The 14,170-nt window shown below is 42.4% G+C and overlaps 1 protein-coding gene across 3 annotated transcripts; it reads left to right on the forward strand.

The window, feature by feature from the left end:
• The first annotated feature begins 445 nt into the window (after nucleotides 1-445).
• On the forward strand, nucleotides 446-12,969 carry ZFP69B (ZFP69 zinc finger protein B). Of its 3 annotated transcripts, none has more exons than XM_006934599.4 (6): nucleotides 446-587; nucleotides 1,123-1,548; nucleotides 4,494-4,579; nucleotides 6,294-6,420; nucleotides 6,675-6,770; nucleotides 10,839-12,969. In XM_006934599.4, the coding sequence occupies exons 2-6, from the start codon at nucleotides 1,422-1,424 to the stop codon at nucleotides 12,002-12,004; spliced, it is 1,602 nt and encodes a 533-aa protein (XP_006934661.1). In that variant the 5' UTR covers nucleotides 446-587; nucleotides 1,123-1,421; the 3' UTR covers nucleotides 12,005-12,969. The 3 variants fall into 3 exon arrangements, with proteins under 3 accessions (XP_006934661.1, XP_044891541.1, XP_044891540.1); XM_045035606.1 differs by lacking the exon at nucleotides 446-587 and adding an exon at nucleotides 1,818-1,900 and having other exon boundaries at nucleotides 1,408-1,548; XM_045035605.1 differs by lacking the exons at nucleotides 446-587; nucleotides 1,123-1,548 and adding an exon at nucleotides 1,562-1,900.
• Nucleotides 12,970-14,170: the final 1,201 nt, after the last annotated feature.

Raw genomic sequence — 14,170 nt, forward strand, 5'->3', positions numbered from 1 at the left:
GTGTAGCTATTTTCTGGCATTTCAGAAATGCAAGGAAAGCAACCACTGTAAGAATGTATTGGATTTATGGATCGTGGTATTCTTTTAATAAAACAAGATTCCATTCCACTTTCAGCTTTTTCCATGTACATGGGAAGGGAAAGCGGTATGGATTCGTTTATACCAAGGTTGTTGGGACAAAAAAGTGACACAGATGCTTCCCTTTTGCCAAGGGTTTCCAAACCTCCCAATGGAAACATTCACGTGCCTCTTCCCGGCAGAGAGGAGACGGCTGATGCGGTAGTTTGGGGTGGGGGTTGGGGACAAGAGCACCAGCTCCGGCTCCCGCCGCAGAAGCGGGGCTGCTTTCCCCGCGGTTGGGACCCCGGGCTGCAGGGAACCCACAGTGACGGGACCGCCGGGCGAGCATCTCGGCAGGCGCCGCGAGCGGGAGGCTGCCCCGGAGGACGCTGGGAACCACGCGCGGAGGCCGCTGCCGCGCAGGCGCACCGGCCAGGGCTGCGCTACGCGGAGGCATCTCCGCGCTACGCGGGGAGCCGACGGCCGGGCGAGAGGGCAGGGGCGAGCCGGGCGAGCCAGCGAGCGGGGTGAGCGGGCGCGGTGCGGGGTCTGGGGCGGGGACCTCGGGAGGCGCCGGCGAGACACCGCCCGAGGTTCCCCGTGGCGCGTGATGTGCCCAGGAGCCCGGGGTCGCGTTCGGACAAAGGCAGCGAGGTCCGGGCCTGGAGAAAGGTTTAGCCTCTCGGTTCTGGGAGGAAGGGACGGGGTTGGAGGGCATCCGTGATTTGCCACAGCCGAGAGAAGGAGCCGGTGGGATTCAAACCCAGCCCCTTTGTGATTCCAAATCTCAAGGCTAATTTAACCATAGTAAATTGGGTTTTATTCGTCTCTTTGTGCTTCGTGACACCAGCACAGTGGCTTGGACCGCGTGGGCTGTGTATATCCACCGTCTCCATGTACCTTTTGTAAACATTTTTTGATGATTGGTGTTAAGTTCTAGAATTCTGACCGTGCGACTGAGCACTGTAGATCCTTTTGCTGACTCTAATGTTTTCTTTTTTTCTTTTCTTTTCTTTTCTTTTTTTTTTTTTTTTTTTTTTGACTCTAATGTTTTCTATCCAGCATCATCAGGGGACCGTAGCGGTGGTTGCATAGAAAACACCTGGAGCCAAACAGCTGCCTGCTGAGGAGCCAGATGGAGCTGAAGATGGGATGTTCCTTGTGAACTTGGACATGAAAAGGTCCAGATTCTGGATTTTGGTACTGTATGTTCCCCCTGGTTCCTGAGAGTAGAGGACTCCAGCACAACTGTGAAGCCCGAGTTTCCAGCAGTGTCTTTATCAAAAGTGGACAGGTCCAGATAGGACCTTCGGCCTCGTGGGCTGAGGCAGAGAGCCCTAGAAAGGAGTGCTGAAGTCATCATGCTACAGCAGCTCCTGATCACCCTGCCCATGGAGGCCAGCACCTGGGTGAAGTTGCGCCATCCGAAGAAGGCCACCGAGGGGGCATCCCTGTGGGAGGACGTGACTAAGATGTTTGAAGGAGAAGGTGAGAATAGACTGGCGGGAAGGAGGAAAAGCAGCAGCACCTAGTTTGAGAAGGAAGGTAGACACCTGAGCTAAAGCATCCCTTGGGTAGGCAACTGGGGAAAAGATTTCTGGGGTTCTTGATTATGGCTCCCGGCCTGCGTTTTCAGTAATGGTCAATTCAACCTGAAACCAGGATCTAAGTGTCATGACTGTGTATGTTACCTCTTTTCATTTCCCCCATGGGCGTGTGGGGCAGGGAAGACTTGCCTGATTTTCTGTATTTTACAGTGAGGAAATTTGAATCACCTGAGAGACCAGTCTAGGCACTTGGTGGCTAGGCCAGAAGTAAAAGGCAGCAGGGAAAGTACCAGGTGAGCCTGGAGTGTCTCGCGCTAGAAAGCAAGGACGAGTGCAAAGATGCGTGTCAGCAGGATGGCAAGTTTGGACAAACTTAGGACTGTTTAAATATCCAGATTGATTGTAACACTTTGAATAAATAAAATTCCGTAAGTTCATGATGGCACTTAACATAGAGAAAGGGGAAAAACTTATTTGCCAACACTGGTGGTGATTCCTACACTGATTCCTTACCTTGAAAATAAATTAGTATGGGAGTGAGGAATACATTCATCTTGCTTTTTAAAAGATCATTTCCGTTTGTTGAGGGAAAGCTTTTTACAGAAAATATCTGCCGATAAAGAAGCGGAAGGAACGATAGACTATATTACTATAAATGAAGTAATTGAAAAGTTGATGGGGAACAGCGTATTCACAGGGTGCCAAAGTATTGCCCCCACAAAATTGCTAAAAGCCAAGGAAAGAGCACATTTTTCCGATGGCGATACGTGGTGGTCACTGTCTTAATCAAGTGTGACAATGATGGGGTAACCTCACATTTTGTACCTTCTGGGTAATGTATTATAAAGCACATGGTATCACCCATGAGGAATTCCTGCCAAAAAGTTTCATCTGATCCTAAATTGAGCTTAAAGGCTGAACTTCTGGTTTAAAGAAAATACAGGGGCGCCTGGGTGGCGCAGTCGGTTGAGCGTCCGACTTCAGCTCAGGTCACGATCTCGCGGTCCGGGAGTTCGAGCCCCGCGTCGGGCTCTGGGCTGACGGCTCAGAGCCTGGAGCCTGCTTCCGATTCTGTGTCTCCCTCTCTCTCTGCCCCTCCCCCGTTCATGCTGCGTCTCTCTCTGTCTCAAAAATAAATAAACGTTAAAAAAAAAATTAAAAAAAAAAAGAAAATACAGGGAATAGAGAAATAAGGTAAACCCTAGCACAGTCAGACTGTGTTGGTCTCATAAGAAGCCAGTGCCATGAAAAAAGGGGAAGTGTGGCGCCTGGGTGGTTCAGTTGGTCGATCATCTGACTTCGACTCAGGTAATGATCTCACGGTTCACGGGTTTGAGCCCCACGTCCGGTTTGTGCTGACAACTCGAAGCCTGGAGCCTGCTTCAGATTCTGTGTCTCCTTCTCTCTGCCCCTCTCCTGCTCATGTTCTTTCTCTCTGTCAAAAAATAAATAAAAATTTAAAAAGGCAGGGGAGTACTGTTCTAGAGAGACTAAAGATAACTGCTTTGAATGTGTGAACCTTGGTTGGCTCCTGGGTTGAGAAGAAATCCAGAATAAAAGACAGTTTGAGAAGATCTGAGGAAATCTGGATATGGGATTATTGTTTTCAAGTGTTTATTTATTTTTGAGAGATTGCGTGCATGTGCAGGGGAGGGGCAGACAGAGAAAGAGAGAGAGAGAATCTCAAGCAGGCTGTGCACTGTCAGCACAGAGCGTGATGTAGGGCTCAGACTCACGAACTGGGATATCATGACCCGAGCCAAAATCAAGAGTCTGACATTTAACCAACTGTGAGCCACCCAGGTTCCCATGAATACAGAATTATTGTTAACTTGCTTAGGTGTGATAAATGGTATTGTGGTTATGCAGGAGAAGATCCTTATTTGAGGTATTTAGGGACAAAGTACCATGATGTCTGCAACTTTGAAGTGGTTCAGAAAAAAACATAGATGAAGCAAATATGGCAAATGTTAACAATCACTGAATACAGGTGGTGGATATATGCATGTTCAATATCCATGATGAAAAGTTGGGGAAAAATACAAGGACGACAATTCATGTACCTCAGTTCCTAGTTCATATTTTTAATACCTCAAATTCAGCCAGGTTTTAATACTTCAAATTCAGGTTGGAATTCTAGGAACCTGGCAGGGTGTTACGCTTAACACTTTAGGAGATGGGAAAAAATGAGCCAGACGGAAATAAAAAAAACTTTCTACCCATATACTCATACTAATACTCAATTGAGGGAGATAATTCTACAAATAAATATGATAGGCAGTCTGAGATAGATAACAGAATAGAGATACAAACAAGCTTTGGAAGAATACAGAGAAGGGGAAGCTTTCTTCTCATTAAGAGTGTTTGAGAAAACTTCACTTGAACTGATCCAGAAGGATATCTCAGGTTTTCACTGAGTAGGACTTGGGAAAATACTGAGGTGGGTACTATGCAGGTATGTTCAAAGAATGGTGACTGGGATTATGTGGGTGGGTGTGGCCAGTGGTTGAAGGAGGATGTTTAGAAGGAGATCATGGATAAAGAAGGAGAGAAGCAGTGACGGACTGGTTGTGGAGGATCTCGAAATCCACGGTAAAGTGTTCGGATTTTTCTTTCTTGTCAGTGGGGAAGCTTTGAGGATTTTTGAACAGAGGAGTGGCCGGTAGATCTGTGCTAACGGACCAGCGTTGCCCATTGGGAAGTATTAATGCCCAAAGCAGTGCACCTTAGATCCTTTTCATTAAGGAGTCTCCGGTCTGCTCTGAATTGCTCTAATGTCCCTCTCTGTGAATGTTTTGAGAGAGGAGCCATGTTCAGGAGGTCTGGTCTGCAAGCCATTTTTCTAGGTCTGGGAGATGCAAACTCATGCCTCTTTTCCTTCCTTAGTTTTGCTCTCTAAGGATGCTGATGAGACCCAGGGAGGAAGTTTCGAGGATGAAGTGACCTCTAGGCCACTGACAGTAGAATCCCAGGTGGGTTGGATGGAGTTTCCTGTCACTTTCTTAAAATTGTTTGAGCCCTGGACTTTGATTTTCTTTGACTCAGCTTGCTGGATTGGGTTTTCTTAGCCTGTTCTAAATCAGGCCACACTGATTGATTTCACAGGTGATTGTCCCACCGGTAGCAACCTTCCTCGGGAACCTTCTTATTCCAAGCAAACCTCTGGCCATTTATCCAACACATTTAAAACTTGTGCTGGCGTGTGTTTGTGTGTGTGTGAAAGTATGTAATGTAGTTCTTGCCCTGAAACCTCACAGATGTCATCTGGGGGAAAGACAAACATTGTAAAACATTTTAAGCAACATTTAAAAATGAATAGAATGCAGTTCTGATATTCTTGGAGATGTATACACTTTACTAATGAGCTTTAAAAGATGATTTCTGGTCATGTTTTGGAGCAGAATTGTAGATGAAAAGGGAAATGAGACGTTGCTGGCAGGTCGCAAAGGGCACAAACTAAATAAGCTGACCGGAAAAGGAAGGAAAACTTCCAAGAGCAGTTTAATAGTGTCTGTGTATCGTAAACGAGCTAATCAGAAAACCAGCGGCACTGGCAAGGGGCGAAGCTGTGTGCTACCAAACCCCAGAAGCATAGGGAAACTCAAGAAACTTCTACAGTAATCAGAGAAAATCAGTATAGAAGGAGATCTTCCTAGAAACCAGAAGAGTTTTGTAGTGGCATGCTCTTAGCTTCCAAGATAACATGGCACAGGGTTTAATCCCCTAGCCTTAACATTCCTCAAATTCACTTTTCTCACGTGGATGCTGTTGTCAGCCCAAAAGGCCTCAAGTGCCTTCCAGAATTATGTACAATATATAAAAAGCATTAGAGGGACGCCTGGGTGGCTCAGTCGGTTAAGCATCTGACTTCGGCTCAGGTCATGATCTCCCCGTTCACGGGTTCGAGCCCCGCGTCGGGCTCTGTGCTGACAACTCGGACCCTGGAGCCTGCTTCAGATTCTGTGTCTCCCTCTCTGCCCCTCCCCCGCTCATGCTCTGTCTCTGTCTCTCAAAAATGAATAAAGGTTAAAAAATTTAAAAAAAAAAAGCATTAGAATTGTCTCCATACATAAGGAATGAGTTTTTATCTCAGCCTTCTAGCTTCTGGGTGCTCTTTGCATTTGGTAATATTTTTTAAAATAATTACAAAATGGTTATTTAATTTTGTAGATCATACATGACAGGCTCTTGTACTTCACCACACAGTGTCTGCTTTGGTCAAGGGATCTTCCTTTAGTAGGCAGAATTCATGCTCTCTACAGAAACCTGTTCTCACATACTTTTCTTACTAACCGAAGTACTCAGTTAAGGGTATATTACCCATGCTGAAATGTTCTCGTTTTAACAAATTCTTTCAGCCCAACAAAGGTCCCTGGCTTCTCTTGTGGCCTTGGCCTCTTTTGAACTCTCATCTTCCTCGAATATTCCTGATCTTTATTGTCCTTAATCTAAATTATTATACACTGTTCTGAGACCTTCTTTAATATTTCATGAGTATTTCTCCTTTAGCCAAATTGTAAGTTATAAAAGACAGCTTACATGCTTTGTGCATTGTGTTGTAACGTGTAGCAGAGAATCAGTTTTCAAGAGTATCCAGGAAAATTCAGATAGAATCTCTTAGCATGTAGACGGTGTTAGAACAACCTCCCAAACTCTGGCTGAAAAGGAACATACTTGATGTTCTAGGAACTGTTGACCTTCAAGGACATATCTGTGGACTTCACCCAGGAGGAGTGGGGACAACTGGCCCCTGCTCACCGGAGTCTATACCGGGAGGTGATGCTGGAGAACTATGGGAACCTGGTCTCAGTGGGTAAGGATGAGTTCCCCTTATAACTAGAACCTGCCTGTCGGCACAAAATCTTTTATTTCTAACCAAAGTGTTAGCTTGGGCTCTGGGTTGTGTTGGAGTTTTCTAGTTCCTTCTCAATAGCAAGTCAGGATTGCTGTGGTCTTTTCTGCCCTGGTCTTTCTACTCTACCCCTCAGCAGGCCTGAATACCAAAAAACTATCTTTAAATTCTTGGGATGACCTCAGCACATGCAGTGTTTTCTTCTTCATGAGCAGGATATCAGCTCTCCAAACCTGGTGTGATTTCCCAGTTGGAGAAAGGAGAAGAGCCATGGCTGATCGAGAGAGAGGTTTCAGGAGGTCCACGTTCAGGTAAGAGCAAGGCAGTTGGGGTCTTTTGTCATGTTTGCTAGAAAGCTCCACTTGAAGCCTTCTCCAGATTGTGGGGAAGGCTATGCCATCTGGATGGGACCTGACCTGAAACCTGATTACCACCCTGTTACCCCTTTCCTGAACTTGCCTTTTCTTGTTAGTTTCTCTGGAGTCAGAGGAAAAGAGATGCCTTTCTTATCAGGGTTAGTTGCCTTAACTAATTCTCCTGACCCAGTTGCATGATTTTCTTGTTTTCTCCAGCATTTCAAACCTTGCCCTGATGATAGCTTCTTTCTCCTGTACATTCAGGTATTCGTGGATCTCCCCTCATTAAGTACAGCACTCTTCACCGGATTCCTATGTAATTTTATTATGGATTTTACTCTTTCATGATTCTGGTTAAAATTTTTTCCTAAATCTTATTCTGTGATCATAGCTTCAATTCTGACTCTCTTTTTAACTTGTGTAATTTAGATTTTTATTTCAGATAACTTATGCCTCTGTGAAAAATCACCACAGAATTCCTTCTGACCAAATCAGATAGCTTTTAACAACCTTCTTCATCTAAGAACAGTAATAATGACAGCTTTTCATCAGGCTGGCCTCTGTGAGTCCTGTGCATACATTAGCCCCATCTTACAGAGGAGGAAAAGAAGGCTCATAGGTTAAGAAATTTGTCCAGCATCACTTAGCTACTGGTTGGTGGAGTCAGTATTTGAATTCCAATCCTTCTGACTCCACATTTTGTGTTCTTATGGCACGATTCTACATGGCAGCATTAGGTTTCTAGACCTTGCTGCCTTTCCTCCACAGTTTTTATCTCCTACATATCTCTTACTGCTTTTTCAATGCTTCTCATCAATATCCTTTTTTTTTTTTTGATGTTTATTTTTGAGAGAGAGAAAGAGAGACAGAGTACAGGCAGGGGAGGGGCAGAGAGAGAGGGAGACACAGAATCCGAAGCAGGATCTAGGCTCCGAGCTGTCAGCACAGAGCCTGATGTGGGGTTTGAACCCACGAACCATGAGATCATGACCTGAGCGGAAGTCGGATGCATAACCGACTGAGCCACCCAGCTGCCCTCATCAATATCTTTTCTAATGCAGATACATCGTTTCCGCTTCTGTTAGGACAGGCTACACTACTATAGCAAATAGACTCTAAAATGTGGCTCAAACAGAATATCTTGCTTGTACGCTGGTCTGGGGGAACTGTTTAGTTCAATGGACAGTTCTTTTCCACCTCACGCATCTGGGATTGAGATTTCTTCTACATGGTGGCTCTGTCATTCGCTAGGGCCTCCTCATCATCTAAGTATAGCCAGCAGCAGAACGAGGGCACACAAGGAGCTCATCTGGGATGGTTTTCTTTAAAAAAAAATTTAATGTTTATTTATTTTTGAAGGAGAGAGAGACAGAGCATGAATGGGGCACAAGCAGAGCGAGAGGGAGACAGAATCCAAAGCAGGCTCCAGGCTCTGAGCTGTCAGCACAGAGCCTGACCTGGGGCTCGAACACGCGAGCTGCGAGATCATGACCTGAGCCGAAGTCAGAGGCTTAACCGACTGAAACACTCAGGCATCCCACATCTAGGAGGTTTTTACGGGGCAGCCTGGAGTGGTTCACGTGACTCACTCCGATTCACTTACGGGAGAAACCTTTGTCACTTCACTCAAATCCAAATCAAGGAAGATGTAGGTGTGTGTCCAAAAGTGGGAAGACCAGATTTGGTGCATATCCGGCAATTCCTGCTGCAATCCCTGAGGGGTCTCTGTCTTGTACGCTGCTATTCTGTAGCTGCACAAATGTCCACAAATGCGTTGTGATGGTTTCAGTTGTCCCTTGAGACCTGTATTCTCCATATTTTCATCTATTCCCACATATCCCTGGTATTTAGGACATCTCTATCTAGATGCACTGTCGTCACTTCAAGCCCAATACATCCAAAAACAGAAACCATTTTCTCTCCCAAATTTCTCATCCTGACTCCTTCTATTCTTTCATTCTCAAAGACCAGAAATCATGGTATCAGCAAGAATGCATTATGTTTTTCTACTCTCAGTTCTTCCCTCATTCCTCATGGTTTCTTCTCTGATAGTACCTGCTAGATCCACTTCTCCTCTTCATATGTGTTGATGCAGTGCTAAGCCAAGTTCCCATCATCTCATGCCGGTTACTCTGATTTTTAGTTGTATTTGTTGATATTTTATTATTTTTCTGAATCATTTTGAATGTTACTATCAGAGTTGACCTCTTGAAATATGACATTTATTTTGTTCTTACCCTGACAAGAAAAGTTAAGTAACTCCTTATCCCCTGTAATAAGTGATGTCAACATCTCTGCTGGCTTTCTAAGTCCACTCCAAAATTTACCCAGCTATTCCTGAGCACTTTGTATGTGCTGTTACTAAGGTGAGATTAGAAATCCTGGGGAATAAGAGTTTGTTGTAGACAGGAAATATTGGTGCTTTAGGATGGCAGGGTCCAAATGGATGGAAGGGAATAGAAAGAGAATTTCCTTCACGCAAAACTGTCCCATGTATCCCATGTATAGTCCATATAGTCTCTGTCCTTTAAGATTTTACAGTATAGCTAATAATGTGTTACAAATAAGAAGCCCATTTTTCACCTTTTATATACAGATACAGGCAAAAATTATGAAGATTGATAAAAATCCAGTGAACTTGTAGGGAAGGGCACCCATGTTTACCGAGAGCACACATACCCAGAACCCAATAATTCCTCTTTAGTAAAGCCTATGAAATATTGACGGGAGTGTACGCAAATGTATGCATGATGATAACAAGAGAAACTGGAGACAACCTAAATATTTTTCAGTAGAGAAGAGTCAAGTTATGATATGTCCATCAATGGAATATAAATATCAATGCAGTGGTATGTATTGCACTTGTTAAAAAGAATAAGATAGGGATTCGTGGGTGGCTCAGTTGGTTAAGTGTCTGACTCTTGATTTTGGCTCAGGTCATGATCTCATGGTTCATGACATTGAGCCCCATGTCAGGCTGTGTGCTGACAGCACGGAGCCTGCTTGGGATTCTCTCTCTCCCTCTCTCTCTACCCCTCCCCCTGCTCACACTCACTCTTTCTCTCAACATAAATAAACTTTTTTAAAAAAAAATAATGAGATGAATCTAAATGTACAGACATGGGAGGGAGCCCACAAGATAAAGTTGAGTTAAAATACAAAACAGATGCACCGAGGTGGCTCAGTTGGTTAAGCGTCTGACTCTTGGTTTTGGCTCAGGTCATTATCTGATGGTTCATGGTTTTGGGACACATGTTGGGCTCTGCACTGACAGCACAGAGCCTGCTTGCGATTCTCTTCTCTCTTTTTCTCTGCCCCTCCTCAGCTCTCTCTCTCTTAAAATAAATAAACTTTAAAAATATTTAAAAAAAACAGGTGCAGAAAAAAAAAAAACAGATGCAGAGCTATATGTATACTATGATCCCTTTTTTGTGCAAATGTATATTTATGACCATGTATACATAAATATACACATTCACATATACATATTGTTGGGAATGTCTGAATGGATGCTTTCCAAAATCCTAAGAGAGTAGAGGGAATGGGGATGAAATTAAGAGAGGCTATCCCTCTTTAGTGAATGAGTTCCTATATTATTTAATGTTTTAATATGTAGAAAGTACGGATTAATACTTGAAAAACCTTTTTTTAATAGGGACAATTTTGTCATAGAAATACAGGCTTGAGATGATATGGTGCTAGAATACTGTGTTCCTTAATCTTATCTCTTGATATTTGCCCTTACAACAATGCTCTCTTCTTAGTGCATTTCCTCCTGGAATTCACATGGATGAACTCCTCCCAGTTCCTTAAAGTCCCCTCACATACCCTAACAGCTTCTTTCCTTTGATTTCTTCATTTCCTTTTATATTAGCTCTCTAGGAGGCAGAATTACATTTGAAGATAGTCCAAGGTTTCTATGCCTAGTACATGTTCATTTTTCCCCTTCCTATTCTCACTATGGCCATTTATTTTTTAAAGTACACTGAATATGGGTCATTTGTATTTTGGGATTTCTTTCAGACTTGGAGAGTAAAGCAGAAACCAAGGAGTCAGCCGTAAAGAATGATACTTCTTGGGAAGAATTACACCATGGCCTAATGAAGGAACAGTCCACAAGAGGAAGCACCTTATATTCCACATTGGGAAGAGTCTCCAAATGTGATCAGTTAGAAAGCCACCAGGAAAACCAAGGAATGGGTGAGGGGCAAATCCCCTTGATGCACAAAGTACTCACTCAGGAAAGAGGCCGAGAATCTAATAGATTTGAGAAAAGTATTAATGTGAGCTCAAAAGTTATTCCAGGACCAGAAATTTCTCCGAGAAAAAAAGACCATAAATATGATGTATCTAGAAAGCGAAGTAGATACAATTTAGATTTGATTAATCATTCAAGGAGTTATACCAGATTGAAAACCTTTGAATGTAATATTTGCGAAAAAATCTTCAAACAGCTCATTCACCTTACAGAACACATGAGAATTCATACTGGAGAGAAACCTTTCCGATGTAAAGAATGTGGAAAAGCTTTTAGCCAAAGTTCATCCCTTATTCCACATCAGAGAATCCATACTGGTGAGAAACCCTATGAATGTAAGGAATGTGGAAAAACCTTCAGACATCCATCATCTCTTACTCAACATGTTAGAATTCATACTGGGGAGAAGCCCTACGAATGTGGGGTATGTGAGAAAGCATTCAGCCAGAGCATTGGGCTGATCCAGCATCTGAGAACTCATGTTAGAGAGAAACCTTTTACATGCAAAGACTGTGGAAAAGCATTTTTCCAGATTAGACACCTTAGGCAACATGAGATTATTCATACTGGTGTGAAACCCTACATTTGTAATGTATGCAATAAAACCTTCAGCCATAGCACATACCTAACTCAACACCAGAGAACTCATACTGGGGAAAGACCATATAAATGTAAGGAATGCGGGAAAGCCTTTAGCCAGAGAATTCATCTTTCTATTCATCAGAGAGTCCACACGGGAGTGAAGCCTTATGAATGCAGTCATTGTGGGAAAGCCTTTAGGCATGATTCATCCTTTGCTAAACATCAGAGAATTCATACTGGAGAAAAACCTTATGATTGTAATGAATGTGGAAAAGCCTTCAGCTGTAGTTCATCACTTATTAGACATTGCAAAACACATTTAAGAAATACCTTCAGCAGTGATATGTGACATATGTGCAACATCAAAGACTCCTCCTAATGGAGCAAGAGCCTCTAAATCAGAGGCTTTTTGACTTTTTGGTTTCAAGAAGCAATGATTTTTTTAATGACTTGATGCAGTGTTACCACTATCAGTTTTGCCATATTAAAGAAACTACCTGTCATCAACATCGTTTCAGAAAAGAAAGGGCGTTTTAATATTTTAAAATATAGGAGGGATAATCAGTAGGAATAGCCCTTAACATTGAATTAAGTTAGCCTTATGAAAATCCCCCAAATTTGTCCTTATTTTTCTCATTTCATTATGGGCCAATGGGAGGTTCATCGTGGCAAGTTACTGATACTTGGATTGGCTTTTGAGAATCACTGTTTTAAATATCTCTTAAATAATCAGACTAAAATATAGTATAACTTTTTACTATAGCCCTTTATATGGCTAGAAGAGGCATAGATAAAAATAACTGCCTGGCTCATTTCTACAAGAAATAATATTAAAGGAAGCTTTCCAGAATTGATAGATAACCTACTACTACAAGGGATACTTAAGTATATTTTATGGTTTCTTGTAGAGAATTGGCAAGCTTTCATAAAGACCCAGATATTAAATATGTTAGACATTGTGGGCCATATGAGCTCTGCCAGAGCCACTCAACTCTACCATTTTAGTGTAAAAACATCTAAAGAAATACATAAATCAGAATATCTCAACCTTGGCTCTTTTGATATTTGGGGCCAGATACTTTGTTTTCGGAAGCTGTCCTATGCACTGTAGTGGGTTTAGCAGTATCTCTGGCCACAAAATGCCAGTAACTAGATGCCAATAGTCCCCCCACCCATTGTAACAACCAAAAACATCTCCCAATATTGCTAGAGGTGCCATGGGGGTCAAGATTGTACTTGTGAAGTACTTGAGAACCATGGACATAAATGAATAGGTGTAGCTCTGTTCCAATAAACTTCATTTAAAAAACTGGTGTTGGGTTGCATTTAGCCCGAGAGCTGTAGTTTACTGTTCCCGCTATAGAGTACATAAATGACTGTCCCCCCTCTTGCCCCTGAATAAGCACAGCAAGAATAGGGGTTGAGTAGTGTTATTTTTTTTTAAATCTGATTCTGGAACTTTTGATATGTCCTTCTATAATGTCATATCAAAAGGTTAGAAATTTTATATAATCTCTCAAACAGTTCTAGCACTCAAACATATAATAGGACCTAAGGAAGTTTATCATCACTTATTTGACAATGCTTCCCCTATGATGTGACCTATCAAATAAGCCTAACTTGTCAAAAAGACTTCATTTAGAAGTTGAATTTTGGGAAGTTTGAAATATCAGGTTTTAAAGCATGTGTCTAAGATTATAGATCATTTTAAAACTTAATAATTATAATAATTATCTATTTAGCCAAGGTGGCAATAAGATTGGAAATCTTACTATGCCATAAGGTGGCAATAAGAAAGGAAAATGCAGAGGATTACATAGTTGTTAAAATTTAGCTTAATGTTGAAAAAATTCAACTTTAAAAACAAAACAAATTTTTTTCCAGGCCGGTTAAAGATGTAGAATAATCTTTGTTTACAAAGATCTTTGTTTACAACATAGACCTAAGAAAACTGACATTTTAACAAAGAAAAACCAAATTCCAATCTTATACTGGTGTACTTCCATATTAAGACTCCTTTATTTCAACAAGGTGAATTTTTAAGAATAAGTAAATCAGTCCTTCCTTTTTCCTCCCTAGCATCTCCCATGTTGATACATACATTTTGAGACAAGGACATCCAGGGTGCTGCATGGATCTGAGTTTTTGTGGTGGGTGCTGTGATGTGCTGACCAGAATCCCCATCAGGAATAAAGGACTCTCAGCTGTAGAGATCGTGGCCAACAGTCCTCAACTCTCACATGCCATGAGGGGTCACCTTAACTGAAGACAGCTGCCTTGCCAAGGCATACCCTCTTCCCAGGTTGTCGCAAACAATGACTTATAAAAGTCCAGCCCTTTTGCCCTAATTTAGAGTGATTCTGAAGGGTAATCCAACTTTTGGAACTCCTCAGAGAATCAATGGAGTCTTGTGTTGATATTGTATGATCATTCAACTTCTGCCTAATCTCGCTCTCTTACTCTCCCTTCTCCAGGCGTTGGTCACTCTCTAATAAACTTTTTTACACATTAATCT

Source organism: Felis catus, chromosome C1 (genome assembly GCF_018350175.1).
Source record: "Felis catus isolate Fca126 chromosome C1, F.catus_Fca126_mat1.0, whole genome shotgun sequence".
NCBI lineage: Eukaryota > Metazoa > Chordata > Mammalia > Carnivora > Felidae > Felis > Felis catus.

Bases quoted from the DNA above. Each gene is read 5' to 3' on its own strand.
- ZFP69B (XM_006934599.4), top strand. From the start codon at position 1,422: ATGCTACAGCAGCTCCTGATCACCCTGCCCATGGAGGCCAGCACCTGG. The intron at 4,580-6,293 runs GTGGGTTGGATG...TTGATGTTCTAG, and splicing joins CACTGACAGTAGAATCCCAG to GAACTGTTGACCTTCAAGGA. The intron at 6,421-6,674 runs GTAAGGATGAGT...CTTCATGAGCAG, and splicing joins TGGGAACCTGGTCTCAGTGG to GATATCAGCTCTCCAAACCT.